We start from the raw sequence: 15,513 nt of genomic DNA, 5'->3' as shown, positions 1-15,513 counted from the left end.
CAGATCTGCGTCGCCGGCTGCAGGCTGATTAATCAGGAAACAGCCGCTCGCGCGAGCGGCTGCTTCCTGTCAATTCACGGGGCTCCGTGAATAGCCTGCGGGACGCCGATCGTGGCTCGCAGGCTAAATGTAAACACAAGCGGAAATAATCCGCTTTGTTTACATTTTTACAACGCTGCTAACAGTAGCAGCGTTGTACTAGATCAGCGATCCCCGGCCAATCAGCGGCCGGGGATCGCTGTCACATGACAGGCAGGAGCCTGTTAGAGGCTGCACAGGACAAATCCGTTCCTGTGCAGCCTCCGATCTCCGGGGCAGGGAGAGAGGAGAGGGGGAATCCTGCGGTGGAGGGGGCTTTGAGGTGCCCCACCCGCCAGCCACACGCAGGCAGGTGCGATCAGACCCCTCCAGCACATCATCCCCCTAGTCGGGAAAAAAGGGGGGCGATCTGGTCGCTCTGCCTGTTGTTTGATCTGTGCTGGGGGCTGTAGAGCCCACCCAGCACAAATCAGCAAAATCAGCGCTGGTCCTTAAGGGGGGGGGGTAAAGGCTGGGTCCTCAAGTGGTTAAAGATTATTTTGCGGTTTTTTATCTTCTAGAGCAGAGAGGAAGATCTGAGTTCAAATCCGCTGTAATGATACAGTTAAGTAGTGTAGATAAGTTTAGTATATATTTCAATTATTACGGAGGACAAGATTTAGAAAAAAATTTGGACTGTGAGCAGTAGACGCTGCTATGGGACAGTTCCTGTAGCACTGTGTGTTCTAGACCAGTGTTCCCCAAACCTGTCCTCAAGACCCACCAACAGTGCAAGTTTTGTGGAAATCCACAGAGGTAGTTAATCAGCTCTGCTGAGACACTAACTACCTCACCTGTGCATGTTTGTGGTTTTCTGCAAAACATGTACTGTTGGTGGGCCGGAGGACAGGGTTGGGGAACTCTGTTCTAGACTACTCCCCTGTACTCATTCTGCATGCAGTTCTACAACACAAGGAGTCTGTGACACGCTAAATGTCTTCAGTCCTAGAAAGGTTATAAAATTCACAGTATTTTATGCCAGCAAGTAAACTGTCCATATTCTCATAGCCCCAATAAGTAACCAATGAATGCCCGTATAAAGGTATCTATACAGCGGCATGTAATGCTAAGACCTTTACACCGTGATATAGCATCAGCTGGTTACACGCCTAGTTATGTGATATTCCTATGTGGGTGCTGTGTAGTAAGGATGGACAAAGGAGACAGTCTGAAATATAGGCAGGCTTTTACTGGACTAAAGCAGAACATTCATGGTTTTAATGGCATTAGGTACATAGTTTATGAGGAAAAAAGTAGGTTTAATGCAAAAAATGCAATTTGTGCATGTTAATGTTTTCTATTTTTGTTCTGTGATTTATATATGTGCACAGGGGAGCTACATGTGCTGTTCTGCTTCAGTTATACAACATGAGCAACATGCAATCTGCCGAATGAGCTTCTGATGAAAAGATGTATAAATGTTTATGATTAGCTCATCCAAGCATACATGCTCATTTTTAAAGAGACACTGAAGCGAAAAAAAATATATGATATAATGAATTGGTTGTGTACTATGAATAATTACTAGAAGATTAGCAGCAAAGAAAATATTCTCATACTTTTATTTTCAGGTATATTGTGTTTTTTCTAACATTGCATCACTCTATAATATGTGCAGATTACACAACACTCAGCATTCAAAATGAGTCTTTCAGAGCAGTCTGTGAAGTAATGACATCTCCTCTAGCAGAGGAAAAGTAAACAGTTCAATTACAGTTGAGATAATAAAAGTCAGATAACAGCCCTCTCCACGACCAAGTTAGTCGGAGAGCTTAATAGCTTTTTTGCATAGAGATAACAACTGGAGTTTCTCAACTCTTCCTGTACTGGAAACAATTAGACTGATGTATCTGATCTTAATGTTTTTTTTCTTAGCTGTACTACACATACAAATCATAATATCATCATTTTTTTTCGCTTCAGTGTCTCTTTAAGGATAGGTAAAAGAGCAAAAGATATCCCTTTATTACCTGTATTTTAGGGGAAAACTGCAGTGATACAATCCAACTCAATGAATCATATTTTTGTGTAAGCATAACCAATAACGCAATGTATGTTTGCCCATTTGTTTCTTGACTGGGCATGTATGAAAGGCATATAACTCTCTCAACTTAAAGGGAACCTGAAGTGAGAAGGAAATGTTCCTTTTAAACACTACCAGTTGCCTGGCAATCTTGCTGGTCGGCTGTACTAGTGCCTGAAAAAAACATGTGGCTACTTAGGTCAGACTTTGGTCAGAAAATCTTATATGCATGCTTGTTCATGTTGTATGGCAATTAGTATTAAGGCGCACACACACGCCTGATTCCTGCAAATGACGGGTCATCAGACCCGCCCACAGGGCAGCCGTTCTGCCAACAGTTTGCCAGTGTGTACAGTCTGTCGGCAGGCTGATAAGTCTGGCTTTGACCAATCCGCCGAGCGGATCAGTCAAAACCAGCGTTAACAGCCTGCCGACAGACTGTACACACTGGCAAACTGTCGGCAGAATGGCCGCCCCCGTGGGCGGGTCTGACGACCCGTAGTTTGCAGGAATCAGGCGTGTTTAGAGGCAGTGGTTTAGAGGCAGGCGTGTTTAGAGGCAGTTTAGAGGCAGTGGATCAGCAGGGCAGCCAGATAATTTGCATTGTTTAAAAGGAAATAAATATGTTGGTCTCCAAATCATTCTCACTTCAGATTCCCTTTAAGCCAAAGACGCACAGATGCCAAACAATTAGCAAGGAAGTTAAATTTCCCATTTTGTACGTTTTTAAGAGCACCTTTTCAACTGGTAAAATAACCCTCCCCAACTTTACAGACACTTGCAAATAGCTAGAAAATGTATATGTGATCAGAGATAAGAACTTAAAAGGGTTCTCTCAATTAATTTTACAGCAGGGAAAATAAAAAAAAAACACTATCCACTGCAGACAACAGAGCCCCAACTCAACAGAAAACCCAGAAAAGCCCATGAGTGGGATACATGGAGTGGAGGGGTTTACATTTCATATTACATGGCATGATTCTGGGAGTTAACCAACTATGCTACTGTCAAAAATGTCTTATGTTTGCAACTTTGTGTCTTTCTGTCAAAAGCATTGCAGTAAATGTCACAGAGTTAATACTGAGCTGCCAGTTTTACTCAGTTCTGGGTCTCAAGTTCATGCTTGAGCCTGGATGACATGCCACCAGCCTGTAAGCACAGGTTATACTTTTACCAATCCCTAAAACCGCATTATACTGAGCACAAGTCATTCCGTTGTATAGTTGCTGGAAACAGCAGTTCTTGAACCATATTTGCTTTGTGCTGAATTACGCACATGGGCACCAGCTCCCCATTTAGTATCAAATCCCCACCTATAGGTGACTGCCATCCAACAGGGCTACAGGGCGGAAAGATGAGCTACACCAATCTCTCACCAGTTAGCCACAAGGCCACATCTAGGCAAAGTGTACGGGATAAACTTACCCTTATACAATGAGAAACCAACCAAATGTGACAAATATGTTTGAAATGCTGAGGCCAAATCTGGAGAGTTACCCCAACATGAATCTATACAATGGAAGTATACCTCATCTGACTAACCCTAACAGGGGACACCGACCTGGATGTTGTCCCTCACTGTTTGCAGTGGAAGGTCCTGAGATTGCAAAGACTGGATTTTCAGCCATTCTTCTTCTTGTCTAATCTTTTCCTCCAAACTCTCCAACTCCTTGAAGTACTCAGTGACAGCATCCTGATATGCAATATCCTTATGAAGGCCTTCTATTTGTCGGTTTATGTCGTTCCATTGGTTCTGCAGTTTTTCCAGGGACTCCTTCACGTCTTCATCAGGAAGGTCTTCTGCAACAGAATGTACAAACCACAAATTACTAGATTCAGTTGTCTATCAGGATAATTAACTAAATGAACAAGATGATGTCATACTGTTAAATTTGCTGATACTGGGCTCTACACTTAAAATGCAAGCCGACAGGTACATTAAAATAAATTGGAATTTCTGTCCTCCTAATTGACATTCCAAGCAAACACATGTTTACTTTGATGTAGTATATTTGAGGCCTCTTTTCCACAAGCAGCTGGAGGCGGTGTATTCATTGTCTGTCACCTTCACTGGCCGGTGCTTGCTATCGATCGGCATGGGTAGTGGACAGGGGGCTTAAAATAGAATCAGGTTCACATGTACATTAATTATACATTATTATTCATTAAATCCAAATAATCTTTGTTTACATTTTAACCACTTAACGACTGCCTAACGCCGATAGGCGTCGGCAGGTCAAAGTGGTGTTACCATGGAAACCATGTCAGTTCACGGAGGGTGTCTCCGTGAACAGCCTGCGAGCCTCCGATCGCGGCTCGCAGGCTAAGTGTAAACACGCGGGGAAGAAATCCCCGCTGTTTACATCATACGGCGCTGCCTGTCAGAGGCGGCGCAGGACGGATCGCCGTCCTGTGCCGCCCAGAATGAGGAGGGGAGGGAGGGAAGTACAGGGAGGCTGGGAATAACTGAGGAGGGGGGCTTTGAGGAGCCCCCCCACTACACGCAGGTAGCCGGCGCGATCAGGCCCCCCCCAGCAGGACATCCCCCTAGTGGGGAAAAAAGGGGGGAAGTCTGGTCGCCCTGCTTGCTAAGTGATCTGTGCTGTGGGCTGGAGAGCCCACGCAGCACAGATCACAGAAAGATAGCCCGGTCCTTAAGTGGTTAAAAATCTCTACTACCTCCCCAAAAAACTTACAAGATTCTATCTATTACCTGTGACATGCCTTAATTTATTTAATTACCAAACATGTTGCTACCTATAATAAGGTATAATAGCTTTATTCAATCAATACACTGACAAGAGGTTTATAGGTCATAGGCCATTTAACACCATAAAGATGTAAAAGAATGAGTGAATCAGCTGTGTATTATGTACAGCAGAGGGCGCTGCACCATATAAAAACTGTATTCGCACCAAGATTCACATTGTGGGTAGTAAGATGAATTATATCTAAGTTAGGAAATGGAATTCTGCAAGACAAGCGGCACTTGAGGATTTATGTGCACGAGACCATGAAAGGACTGGAATGCACCTTCTGACATGAAATGGAGGAGGACAATTCAACCTGAGATGTACATGCACTACACACATTAGTCTCTCAATTGTAAGAAAATGCATATATACTGAACATATACCTAACAACAAAGGTGGGTAATCACTAGAACAAAAGATGGTGATAAACTATATTTTCCTTAAAGGGTTAATACAACCTTTATTTCAGTTTGTATCGGATGATGATGCAATAAACTTTGCATCATCAAATCTCATCCCATCTCTCTCTATATATAAATTTTAAAACACTATATTACACAGATATACCTGTGATTTCTCTGGTCATTGCTCAGTACTGTGGCATGATTCACTGTAAATTCTGCTCTCAGCTGTTAGTGAGCTGGGAGTCATCACTCCAGCTGCTATATATATAAAGCCAGCATCCCTACGGATGTCTAGCAGCCCTCCTCCTTGTAGAATGAACAGGTCATTGCTTACTGCAATGACCTGTTCATTCTACAAGGAGGAGGGCTGCTAGACAAATAGAGGCGCAAAGAATAAAATATGTTTTGCATCCTGCTTTGTGCACACTTATCAATCAATTAAACAGAATTTAACAGAGAGGAGCATTTTTGGTAACTTCAAGTATAGTTCTGGGAATTGGTGAGGAAAAGGCAGTCCTGTCTAGTCATGAACTAGGGTTATTCTGCAAACCCGTCCAGCTTGAAACCCACATAATCCTGCAATGAACCTGGGTTATCCTTCAAACCTGTTCTGTCTAGAATCGGAATCCTGTTCTTCAACCTTATTAGTCCTATCCTCATGTGATAACTTGAGTAATCCTATTTACCTATTTGAGTGCTTCCAGTTTCTGAATTGTGTTTGCATGCAGTTTGATTTGAATCTGGATTCTGTAAGAACATTACCTCTGATTATTGAGTAAGCAGTTCTCTTGGTTTTGGTTTCCTATTAAGACTTGTATCTGATTCCCTTAGCAATAGAAGCCCTTTTAACCACTGCAGTGTCTTTGATTCTGTGTTAGAGGTCTACCATGTTGCCATCATTGGGATCTGCAAGTCCAGTAGTCAGGCAGACCCTCAGGTACAACCAGAACAGCTATTTCCCAGCATTCCTAATAAAGGCTGTGATATTGTAGAATCCAAATATGTGCAAGTCAGCGAACAGATTTGAAATGATGATGCTTAAAAGGGAAGGCTCAAGCAAAATAAAAAAAATGAGTTTCACTTACCTGGGGCTTCTACCAGCCCCATGCAGCCATCCTGTGCCCTCGTAGTCACTCACTGCTGCTCCAGTCCCCCGCTGGCAGCTTGCCGACCTCGGAGGTCGGCAGGCCGCATTGCGTACATTTTTACGCATTCCCGCTAGTGCAGGAACATTAACACATACATTTTTACGCATTACTGGATCAATGCATACATTTTTACGCATTGAACCAGTAATGCGTAAACATGTAGATGTTAATGTTCCTGCACTAGCGGGAATGCGTAAAAATGTAAGCAATGCGGCCCGCCGACCTCCGAGGTCGGCAAGCTGCCAGTGGGGGACTGGAGCAGCAGTGAGTGACTACGAGGGCACAGGATGGCTGCATGGGGCTGGTAGAAGCCCCAGGTAAGTGAAACTATTTTTTTTTATTTTGCTTGGACCTTCCCTTTAACACATTTTAGTCCCCAAGAGATATAAGAAGTCAGCAGGTGATTCAGCCATGAGAATCCACCTATAAACAATGTAATTTTGAGTTTCTTGTAGCTTGTGAAATACAAATCAGTAAATATTTGATATGCCTGCATTTCCACCTCTTGTTTGTTGGGTTGGGAAATCATATGATGAAAACCTCCCCCAAGCACCCTGCATGACTCTGCTCTGGGAGCAAAAAAAAACATTAGTTGGGTTTGAATTCCCTGATTAACCCCTAAAGCATCCTGCAGTGAAAACAAACTGATGAGGTGAACAATTGTATCTACAGCCCTATTCCTAGAAAGGACTTTCATGTAATCCCTGTCTTTTTTCGTATTGAAAGGTTAGACTCGACCTTTACATTTCTGACCGTCTCAAACTTTTTTTATGTTATCCAGCTTCCATACAGACAAATCTTGAGCTGTTGAACTGTTAGATATGTTATCTGTTTCCTGCACTCAGATGTGGTTTTCTCTAACTGCAGAAAAATTATTAACGGGGACTTCCACTGCAACAAACAGTTCTGTCATTGCACTATTTCTCTTAAAGTGGATCCGAGATAAACTTTTACTCATTGCATAATTGTGTTCCTTTCCTATTGTTTATAGGGCATTCCTCAAGCCAAATACTTTTTTGTTTTGTTTTAATACTCTAATTCCCTATAAACTAAACAAGCCTCGCCCATGGCTCCTTTTGTGCCTTGGCACTATAACAAGGGCTTATGGGAGCTCAGTCTGGGCAGGAGGAGGTGGAGGAGGTTACTAGCCATTGATTTCAGAGGCAGAGGGGAGGAGGGAGGAGGAGAGGGGACTGAATTTACACACAGGCAAGCTGATAGCATCTCCAGCCCTCAGGCCTGTGACAATGTGACAAACAGAACATGACTGTCCTCATTGTATCATAGCAATAAATAAATAATCATAAACTTTTAAAGCTATTTGCAGCTAGATTTGCTGTGTAAACTATCTAAACTTTAGATAAGATATATAGACAAGTTGTTTGTTATAGTTACTTTTTCCATCTCAGATCCGCTTTAACCTCTTCTCACTAAGATTGGCTGGCTCAGTGGCAGAGGTATAAACAGAATACCCCTCAGGTCACACTATGAGGCTCTTCCCACCCACAGATGACAATCCTTTAGCAATCTTTGCAAAGGCAGACAACTGCCAAGGGCATTTTTTTTTTCAGAAGGGGACATGGCTAATCCACTAATCCTGAATTTTATGGCACAAGTGGTCAGATTTTAGATATGTTTTCCTGCTATTTTGTTATAACCTCCACTGCCTATGCCGATAGCTGGGGTTTTATCTTTTCTTTAGAGCTCAGCTTTAAAGGAGGATTCACACTTGTCTGCGAGAAAAAAAAAAATCACACACTAAATTTTCAGACACAGTTTGGGTTAATCTGCATTACCAGTCACTCTTTTTGCCACAGAAGCTAAATGATTGAAAATGAGAAAATGCACACAGGTCCTTATCCAATTCAAAACTTTTTTTCCTGAGTTTTCTCCCAGGAGATAATTTTTTATCCTATTTAAAAATAATACCAATTGTATTTTCTTGCATGGTGTGGAAAGGGAGGCTAGTGTTATGCTGGGAATACACGACTAGTTTTTCGGCAGACTTACTTTCCGATCGATTTTCCGATCCTTCTTTTGATTGATTTCCATTCACTTCAATGAGAAAATTGATCAGCAAAACGATCAAAATCAGATCGGACCTGTCAAAAATTATCTATCAAGCCATCTATCTGCCGAAACAACTCAAGGTGTATTCCCAGCATCAAGCATGGAGGGGGCGTGGGAGGTTAGTGTTATGGTGGCCACTAATGATTCAATCTTTTTCATCCAATTTTACCATTTCTATGTAATATAAGGGAACTGCCTAAATTATCCATTCAATATATTCACTCAATTTACCCTTATACTACATAGATTTGGTAAAATTGGATGAAAAAAAAATGGATCATTAGTGGTCACCATTAAGGGTACATTAAGTGAATATACTGAAAGGATAATTTAGGCAGTTCCCTCATATTACATAGAAATGGTAAGATTGGATAAAACAAATTGTACCATGTATGGGCACCATTAGGATTGCAGATGGTAGTCTGTGACGATAGTACCAATGTAATATGGTATGTAATTATTAGTAATATCCTTCCTTGTGTCCTTCCTTAACGTAGCCATAATATTTGTGACATGATGAACAGATGACATACCCTAAACACCATCTCCAATATAATCACCTCATATTTACAACAGTGGGGCTTTTTTTTATTAAATACTGTACTGCTTTATTTCAATTCTAACATGCCTGAAAGATTTGGCAGCACGTCATCATATAAAACAGAATTCTTTCCAAGCTTAATACACTTAATACACTTTTTCACCCGAGGCACAATACATTTTACAGTGACCACACACAATAAGATAGTGCCACATTCACGCTGGCAACATGAGACGATCGTCAGGTGACTTTGCCTATATCAAAGTGAAGGAAGCTAAGTAAAGCAGAGAGGTGTTAGGTCAGAGAGGACTAATTTGAGAAAATAAATATGGCAGGAAATGAAAGGATATGTGCAATGTTACTGCTCATTCAGACACCTCACAACAATATTTGAACAGCTGTAAAATCTAAACATTAGTCAGCAGGTTGCTGTAATGATGTCAGCCATTCCCCTATCTCGGGGCATTCAAAACTCACTCAGTGCTGATCATACAAAGTTTAAATAAAATGCAACTGAAAAGGCAAACACCATCTATGTACGGAGCGCACAAGCAGAAATTCAGCCAGGCAAATAGGACAGTAAACTTTAATAAGATATAGTTTTGTGCCATGGTTTTAGGGGTAGATATTCAGACATATGATAATATCAGCTCAGCGCCATGCAGTTCAGTGAGAGAGAATTTTACCTCCTACGTTTTTGGCACTTTCATTTTCATGCACTTATAACACTTAAAGGGAAGCTGAAATTAGCAGGATATGGAGGCTGACATATTTATTTAATTTTCAACAATACTACTTGTCTGAAAGTCCTGCTGATCCTCTGCTTCTAATATTTTTAGGCAGGGAACACACTTGTCTTTCAGTTTTCTGCGTGCGTTTTTTTGCATGCATTTTCTGTGTGTTTCTATGCAGAAAAATGTACATGTTTTTTTCTCAACAGCAAATGTAATTGATAGGGAAAACTGAAAAAATGTGCAGAATCATCATGCAGAATGTCAAGTTTTTCCTCTGCATGCGAAAATCGCCCTTTTCCACTAGAGGCAATTGTGATGCTGAATCGCAAAATCGAAAATCACTAGCGATTTTAAAATCGTTAGGGTTTGCTACACAACATAGGAATTGCGGTAGGTAATTTCCACCGCGATTGTTCTACCGCGATTCATTTTTTACTAAAGCGTGATCGCGCCGCGGAGCGATTTTTGCCACGATTTTGCTATTTTGCTAAAAATTAGTGACTGAATCGCAATCACTAGCGTTTAGCATAAACGCAAGCGATTGCTAGTGGAAAAGGACCCTAAGTGTGAACTAGCCCATTTATTAACATGAGTACTTTTTTTTTTTTAGATTAGAGACATAAGAAATACTGCATCACTCTCAATCTCTAACATTGTAAGAACCAAGTCCTCGGACTTGGTGACAAGTAACCAGACCCTGCGGTTCTTTTAAGAGCTAAATTCTCTTGACTGCACTGAAGCAAATGAGGCAACACATTGCAAGTCAAACCAGGAAGCAGAGTTTCCAATTAATATTGTATTTTCATTTGTGATTTTAAATATATTCCTGATTACAAAAGTATATAGGGTGATGTCATTTGTGGTATGTTCCTATAGAATGTGTGCTGCATTATGCATATTTATAAGAAGTAGTATAAACATCACTGTGCCTTCTCCATACCTTGTTTGCATAGTTCCAGAAGGTATTGCCCATGTGCAGCAGTCTCTCCAAATTTGGGGGTTCTTTCCGCTCGATCTTTCTCTAGCATCTATAGAAATGATTGAGAAATGAAAGCAGTCATTAACATAGGAATCAAGCAATTTAAACTGTGTGCTTTGCATAAGAAGCAATTAACATATACGCACATTTATTTAATTTTTGTTTTTAGGCAAGAACCTCTTTAGGTATTTATTGCTGTTGGTATCCTTTTAGTAAGAGTTCCTCTAATTTCCTACAGTAACAGTAATTTATTTATTATACAGCACCATTTGTGATGTTGGCATAGTATAAAGGCTCATACACATGCATGATCAAAGTCGTCTGAGGAGGCCGATAATGACCACCTCAACTGATAGTTATGCCTGTGTATTGTGGACCGCCACTCTGCAAGTAATCTGCCCGACGAATCAACTTTTTTTTTTAAATAAAAGGACAACTACATGTAATGTGAAGTAGCTTGCATGGGTCTAATTTTTCAGACCTGCAGCCCCGCTTCCAGCACCCGACCCGCAACCTGCTTTTCCGATGAATCTGGTACCCGCACCTGACCCACTACCCGCAGACCCACTACCCGCACCTGACCCACAACCCGATTAAATCAAGACGGGTACCCAGACCCGACCCGAATATCCCTGATGCCCTGCGTAGGTTTAATTTTTCAGATCCGCATCAGACAACTCCTTACCTCAGCAGATCAGGACAGCTCCTTCCCTGGACGTGTTTAAATCCAGACTGAAAACCCCCCTGTTTAGTTTGGCATTGGCAGAAATACTTTTGTTGTGTGAATACTTCATCCTACTACCAACTACTGAGTCTGAGAGAGCCTAAGCGCTTTGAATCCTACGGGAGAAAAGCGCTATAGAAATGTTATTGTATTGTATTGTATTGTAAGTGGGAAGTGCAATGGGTGCCAATGAATACACAACAGGTGGTGGAATATATTTTCATTGGAGTGACTGATAAAAAACTGAGACTTAAACTGAAATCTCCCTCGCAGTTAGATGTGTGTGTGGTAAGCTCTGTTTCCACTGGAGCGGAGAAAGGACATTTTTTGTGCATTTTCCGCTCATTACTAAACGGACAGTGCACGGCTCCATTCACACTTGTCAAGACACAATGGATCTGCAGGATCTGTTGCAGTAAGCCAGGCATGTCCAAAGTCCGGCCCGCGGGCCATTCGCGGCCCTACGGGCGGTTAGATGTGGCCCTTTTGACAGCCATCACTGTTCTAGGTGATGCGGCCCGCCCGCCGCATCGACCAGTAAGTCCGCCGCTATTTTCGACGCAATTGTGGCCGCACATCATGGCTGCGGACCGTCATGGGCAGCATCCATCAGCAGGTTGTGTGGGGCGTGGCGGTGTGATGGCGCGGGTCAAACCCCCTTCACACTCAGCACGGCTGAGTGGAGGGGCGGGCACAGACAAGTGTGGGCGTGACGGTGGCGAGGGTATACACACCCCCTTCTCAAACAGCACAGCGGGCACAGGCGAGGGGAAGACACAGGCAGAGGCGTGTGATGTCATATGCTGGCGCCTGCGACACAGTGGGCCTACTGTGCATGCGCCTGCTCAGCGAGCGCCATACGCGTGAGTTGTGCGCTTGTCATTCCGCGCGGAGGGCTGCTTCCTGGCACAACTACACCAGCGAGTCAAAGGAAAGGAGGTCAGTTAGATGTGACCCCCACATTGAGCTGCAATGTGACAGCGAGTTACGCAGTCGTTACCAACAACTCTCTCTTGTGAACTTTTACCGCCAACTGGATAAGGGCAGGTTTCAGGAGATTCGAACACAGGCTAAGAAAATGCTGAGCTTGTTTGGCTCAACATATGTGTGTGAGAAGACATTCTCTGCCATGAACTTCAACAAGAATCGTGTGAGGACAAGACTACGTGACTCTCATCTGCGTGACATTTTGCGCATCAAAATCACTTCCTTTGTACCGGACCAAGACTGTTTGCTGCAGCACAGATCTCAGTTTCACCCTTCCCATTAGTGCAGGTAAGTTTTTTTTTTTTATTTATTTCAAATACATTTTGAAAACTCAGCTGTCTGTTGATCTTTAATGTTATGAAATGAAAAGCATGCCATTTGCAATTAACTTGGCATAAATTTTATTGCAAATGGCATGCTCACAATTACAATTAAATGCAAATGATTTATTTTATGCAAAATAATTCATTTGCATTTAATTGTAATTGTTCAAAGAATGTTTGGAAAAATGTTCGGCCCTCCGGCATGTTCACTTCATCCAAGCTGGCCCTCTTCGAAAAAAGTTTGGACACCCCTGCAGTAAGCAGACCGCACTTCTGTGCAGTCCACGATAATCACAGGCAGGTGGATGCGTTTCCCATATAGCCTATGGTGGTAATGCATCTGCCCTGGGTTCCAGCCGGAGCTTTGGAATGGACACTAAACTGCCGTCCGGCATAAATGGGAACACAGCCTAAAAGTGTAGGTTAGGGTCCATTAATCTATCAAACTGTTTTTATTGCTTTCTATATCTCTCTTAAGCATAAGAGTCTTCAGCTTCCTCTGACCTCCTTATTAACAGGAAAAGTTTGCATCTCTCCAAGAAACACCATAAACTGTACAAACATTCTCCTGCTTTGAGGGGAATTTATTATTTCATGCTCTGTAAATAGAGAGGTTCCCTCAGGTTGTGTTATTTTACCAGGACAGCAAAGAAATCCCTCCAGTGTAAGCTTAATACACAGAAAATGAAAACACCTAAAAAAACACTTTTTTACTCTACAATATAACAGAAATATGGAACTAAGGGCAGCATAAGTGACTTAGAAAAATATTTAAGAAATGATTCACTCTATGCAAGCAGAAAATAGACATTGTTAGCAAAAGATGCAGAATTAACGTTTTTCAGGTCATACAACAACCTTTACAATGAAAGCTGCTGCACAAAAGTCAAGACAAACAGGTTGAGATTTTACTGGGGTAGGCCTATTAAGGGAGTAATGCTGGTGCATTGCTTACAATTCATGGCCACCTGCACTACAGAGCAATATGACCCAGGCCAAAGTAATGAGCCAGGCCCTTATTATGCTGCACACTGTGCTGAATTTTGTGTTTTGGGGTAACAAGCTGCCTAATTGTTATGTGGGGGATCTACCTAATCTAAAAAATGGAATTTGTGAAGTATTACGTCTATTATGGCTTCTTGGGCTTTATTTTTATTTTATTTTTTATTAAAGAAGGGGATTCATTCAATATTTGCCAAAGCCAGTACCCTGTCTGTGAATAGCACCACTGCAAGGTGTGTGTACTCTGGCTCCGCCTATGAGCCCTTCATGGTCACACCTACTTTTTGGGAGCAGCACATACCACACATTAAAGCTTTCCTCGTGTTCAGCAGCGCTCCAAATCTTCCAGGAACCCAGCAATGCCCCTGTTTGGGCCTACGTTCCAAGCATTATAGATACAATTGGGGGACAGAAGTATTTAACAGTTCCTGGGCAGACTTCCTGTTTTGTAATTGGTTTCCCCACTATATTTGGTTACATGTTTTGGTCCACTCTTGCTTTAATGGCACATTTTTACAGAATGTGTCTTGAATTAATCTTTATAATGAAATGTGGTGAATGATTCCTTTACGATCCTTTTGATAATATGGGCAGCCACTAACCACTGAGAGGGTGATTATCAATGCAATAAGCGTCAGGCTTACAGATCACACCTCCGGCTGCTACCACGTACAACACGGACAAAACTCCCATTCATGTCCACTTCCTTCCCGCTTCTCCTTTTACCTTTAGCATTTCTTTTATGTCTGCTGTGTCTCTAATCTTTCTATAGTTACTGATCTCTGAAGCCAGAATAAGGGCCCTAGATTTAATCATCCAGTTCAACAGCTCAGCAGACTCCTCATCAAACCTAAGAACAAAAATAGAGAAAAGGAAAAAAAAAAGGTTAAGCAAGTATCAGTGGATGAAGTTTGAAAGTTTGATAAGGTGTAACTTTTAGGCTTTGGATAAAACTTTTCTGGGAAACTTCAAACATTTTTACAGCTGTCCCCAACATACCGCCTTTTTAACAATATACTGCTGAGGGACACACGTTAAATCAGGTTAAGCAACCTTGTGGTAGAACAGACTTCAGAAAAGCACTGTACCATCAGTGCAGGTAAAATGTGCACCTGAGGTGGGCAAACTCCTTTATTAGAAAGTGCGACTGGAAAGCGTTCATATTGGAAACCACTATCATTGTGAAGAATAGAGGTCTACCAATTGCCACAACTTACTACAAGTGTAATTAAAAGTGGGGTGGCTTAATGATATGCAAATAAATGAATTGATACAGAATTAAGCACATTTTGTATGCAAATGTATACAAGTTGAAAATGGACCTACTGAATGACGCCAATGTGGGTTCTGACTGGCAAGTTTTCAAGCTCCATGATTTTACATAAAACATTTGTGTCACTCTGCATAAACTTTGAATTATTTGCATCTCATTGACCATCCCCAATTAAATGTCTCGGCAGTACATCAGCAATTTAAACTGGAGACAGAAGTTGTGGTAGAAAGATGAGGTAGTGACGCCACTGTTCTTTACTGAAAACGTCCCCCCCCCCCCCCCCCCCCCACAAAAAAAAAAAAACAGTATGGTTTAGGGCATATTCACAGTTAGACGTTCGGTTTAACGCGTCGCTAACGTCGCAACGCATCTGCGTTTAGAGGTAACGCACTGCAAGCAGTAAGTTACCATAACGCAACATTTTTCAACGCAACGTTAACGTTGCACTGTGAACGTCCCACAGGAATGTCATTG

The 15,513-nt window shown here is 42.0% G+C and overlaps 1 protein-coding gene across 6 annotated transcripts in view; it reads right to left on the bottom strand.

Annotated features, from left to right (window-relative positions):
• Nucleotides 1-15,513, bottom strand: part of UTRN (utrophin) — an 863,547-nt gene that overhangs the window by 643,134 nt on the left and 204,900 nt on the right. For all 6 annotated transcript variants that reach the window (XM_068232090.1, XM_068232089.1, XM_068232092.1 and 3 more), the window contains 3 exons: nucleotides 14,493-14,616; nucleotides 10,692-10,779; nucleotides 3,663-3,901 (listed from right to left, as the gene is read on the bottom strand). In XM_068232090.1, coding sequence (XP_068088191.1) covers nucleotides 3,663-3,901; nucleotides 10,692-10,779; nucleotides 14,493-14,616 — 451 coding nt within the window. The remainder of the gene's footprint in view (nucleotides 1-3,662; nucleotides 3,902-10,691; nucleotides 10,780-14,492; nucleotides 14,617-15,513) is intronic.

The sequence above is a fragment of the Hyperolius riggenbachi genome, chromosome 4 (genome assembly GCF_040937935.1).
Source record: "Hyperolius riggenbachi isolate aHypRig1 chromosome 4, aHypRig1.pri, whole genome shotgun sequence".
Classification (NCBI taxonomy): domain Eukaryota; kingdom Metazoa; phylum Chordata; class Amphibia; order Anura; family Hyperoliidae; genus Hyperolius; species Hyperolius riggenbachi.
This window is presented reverse-complemented; position numbering and strand designations above follow the sequence as displayed.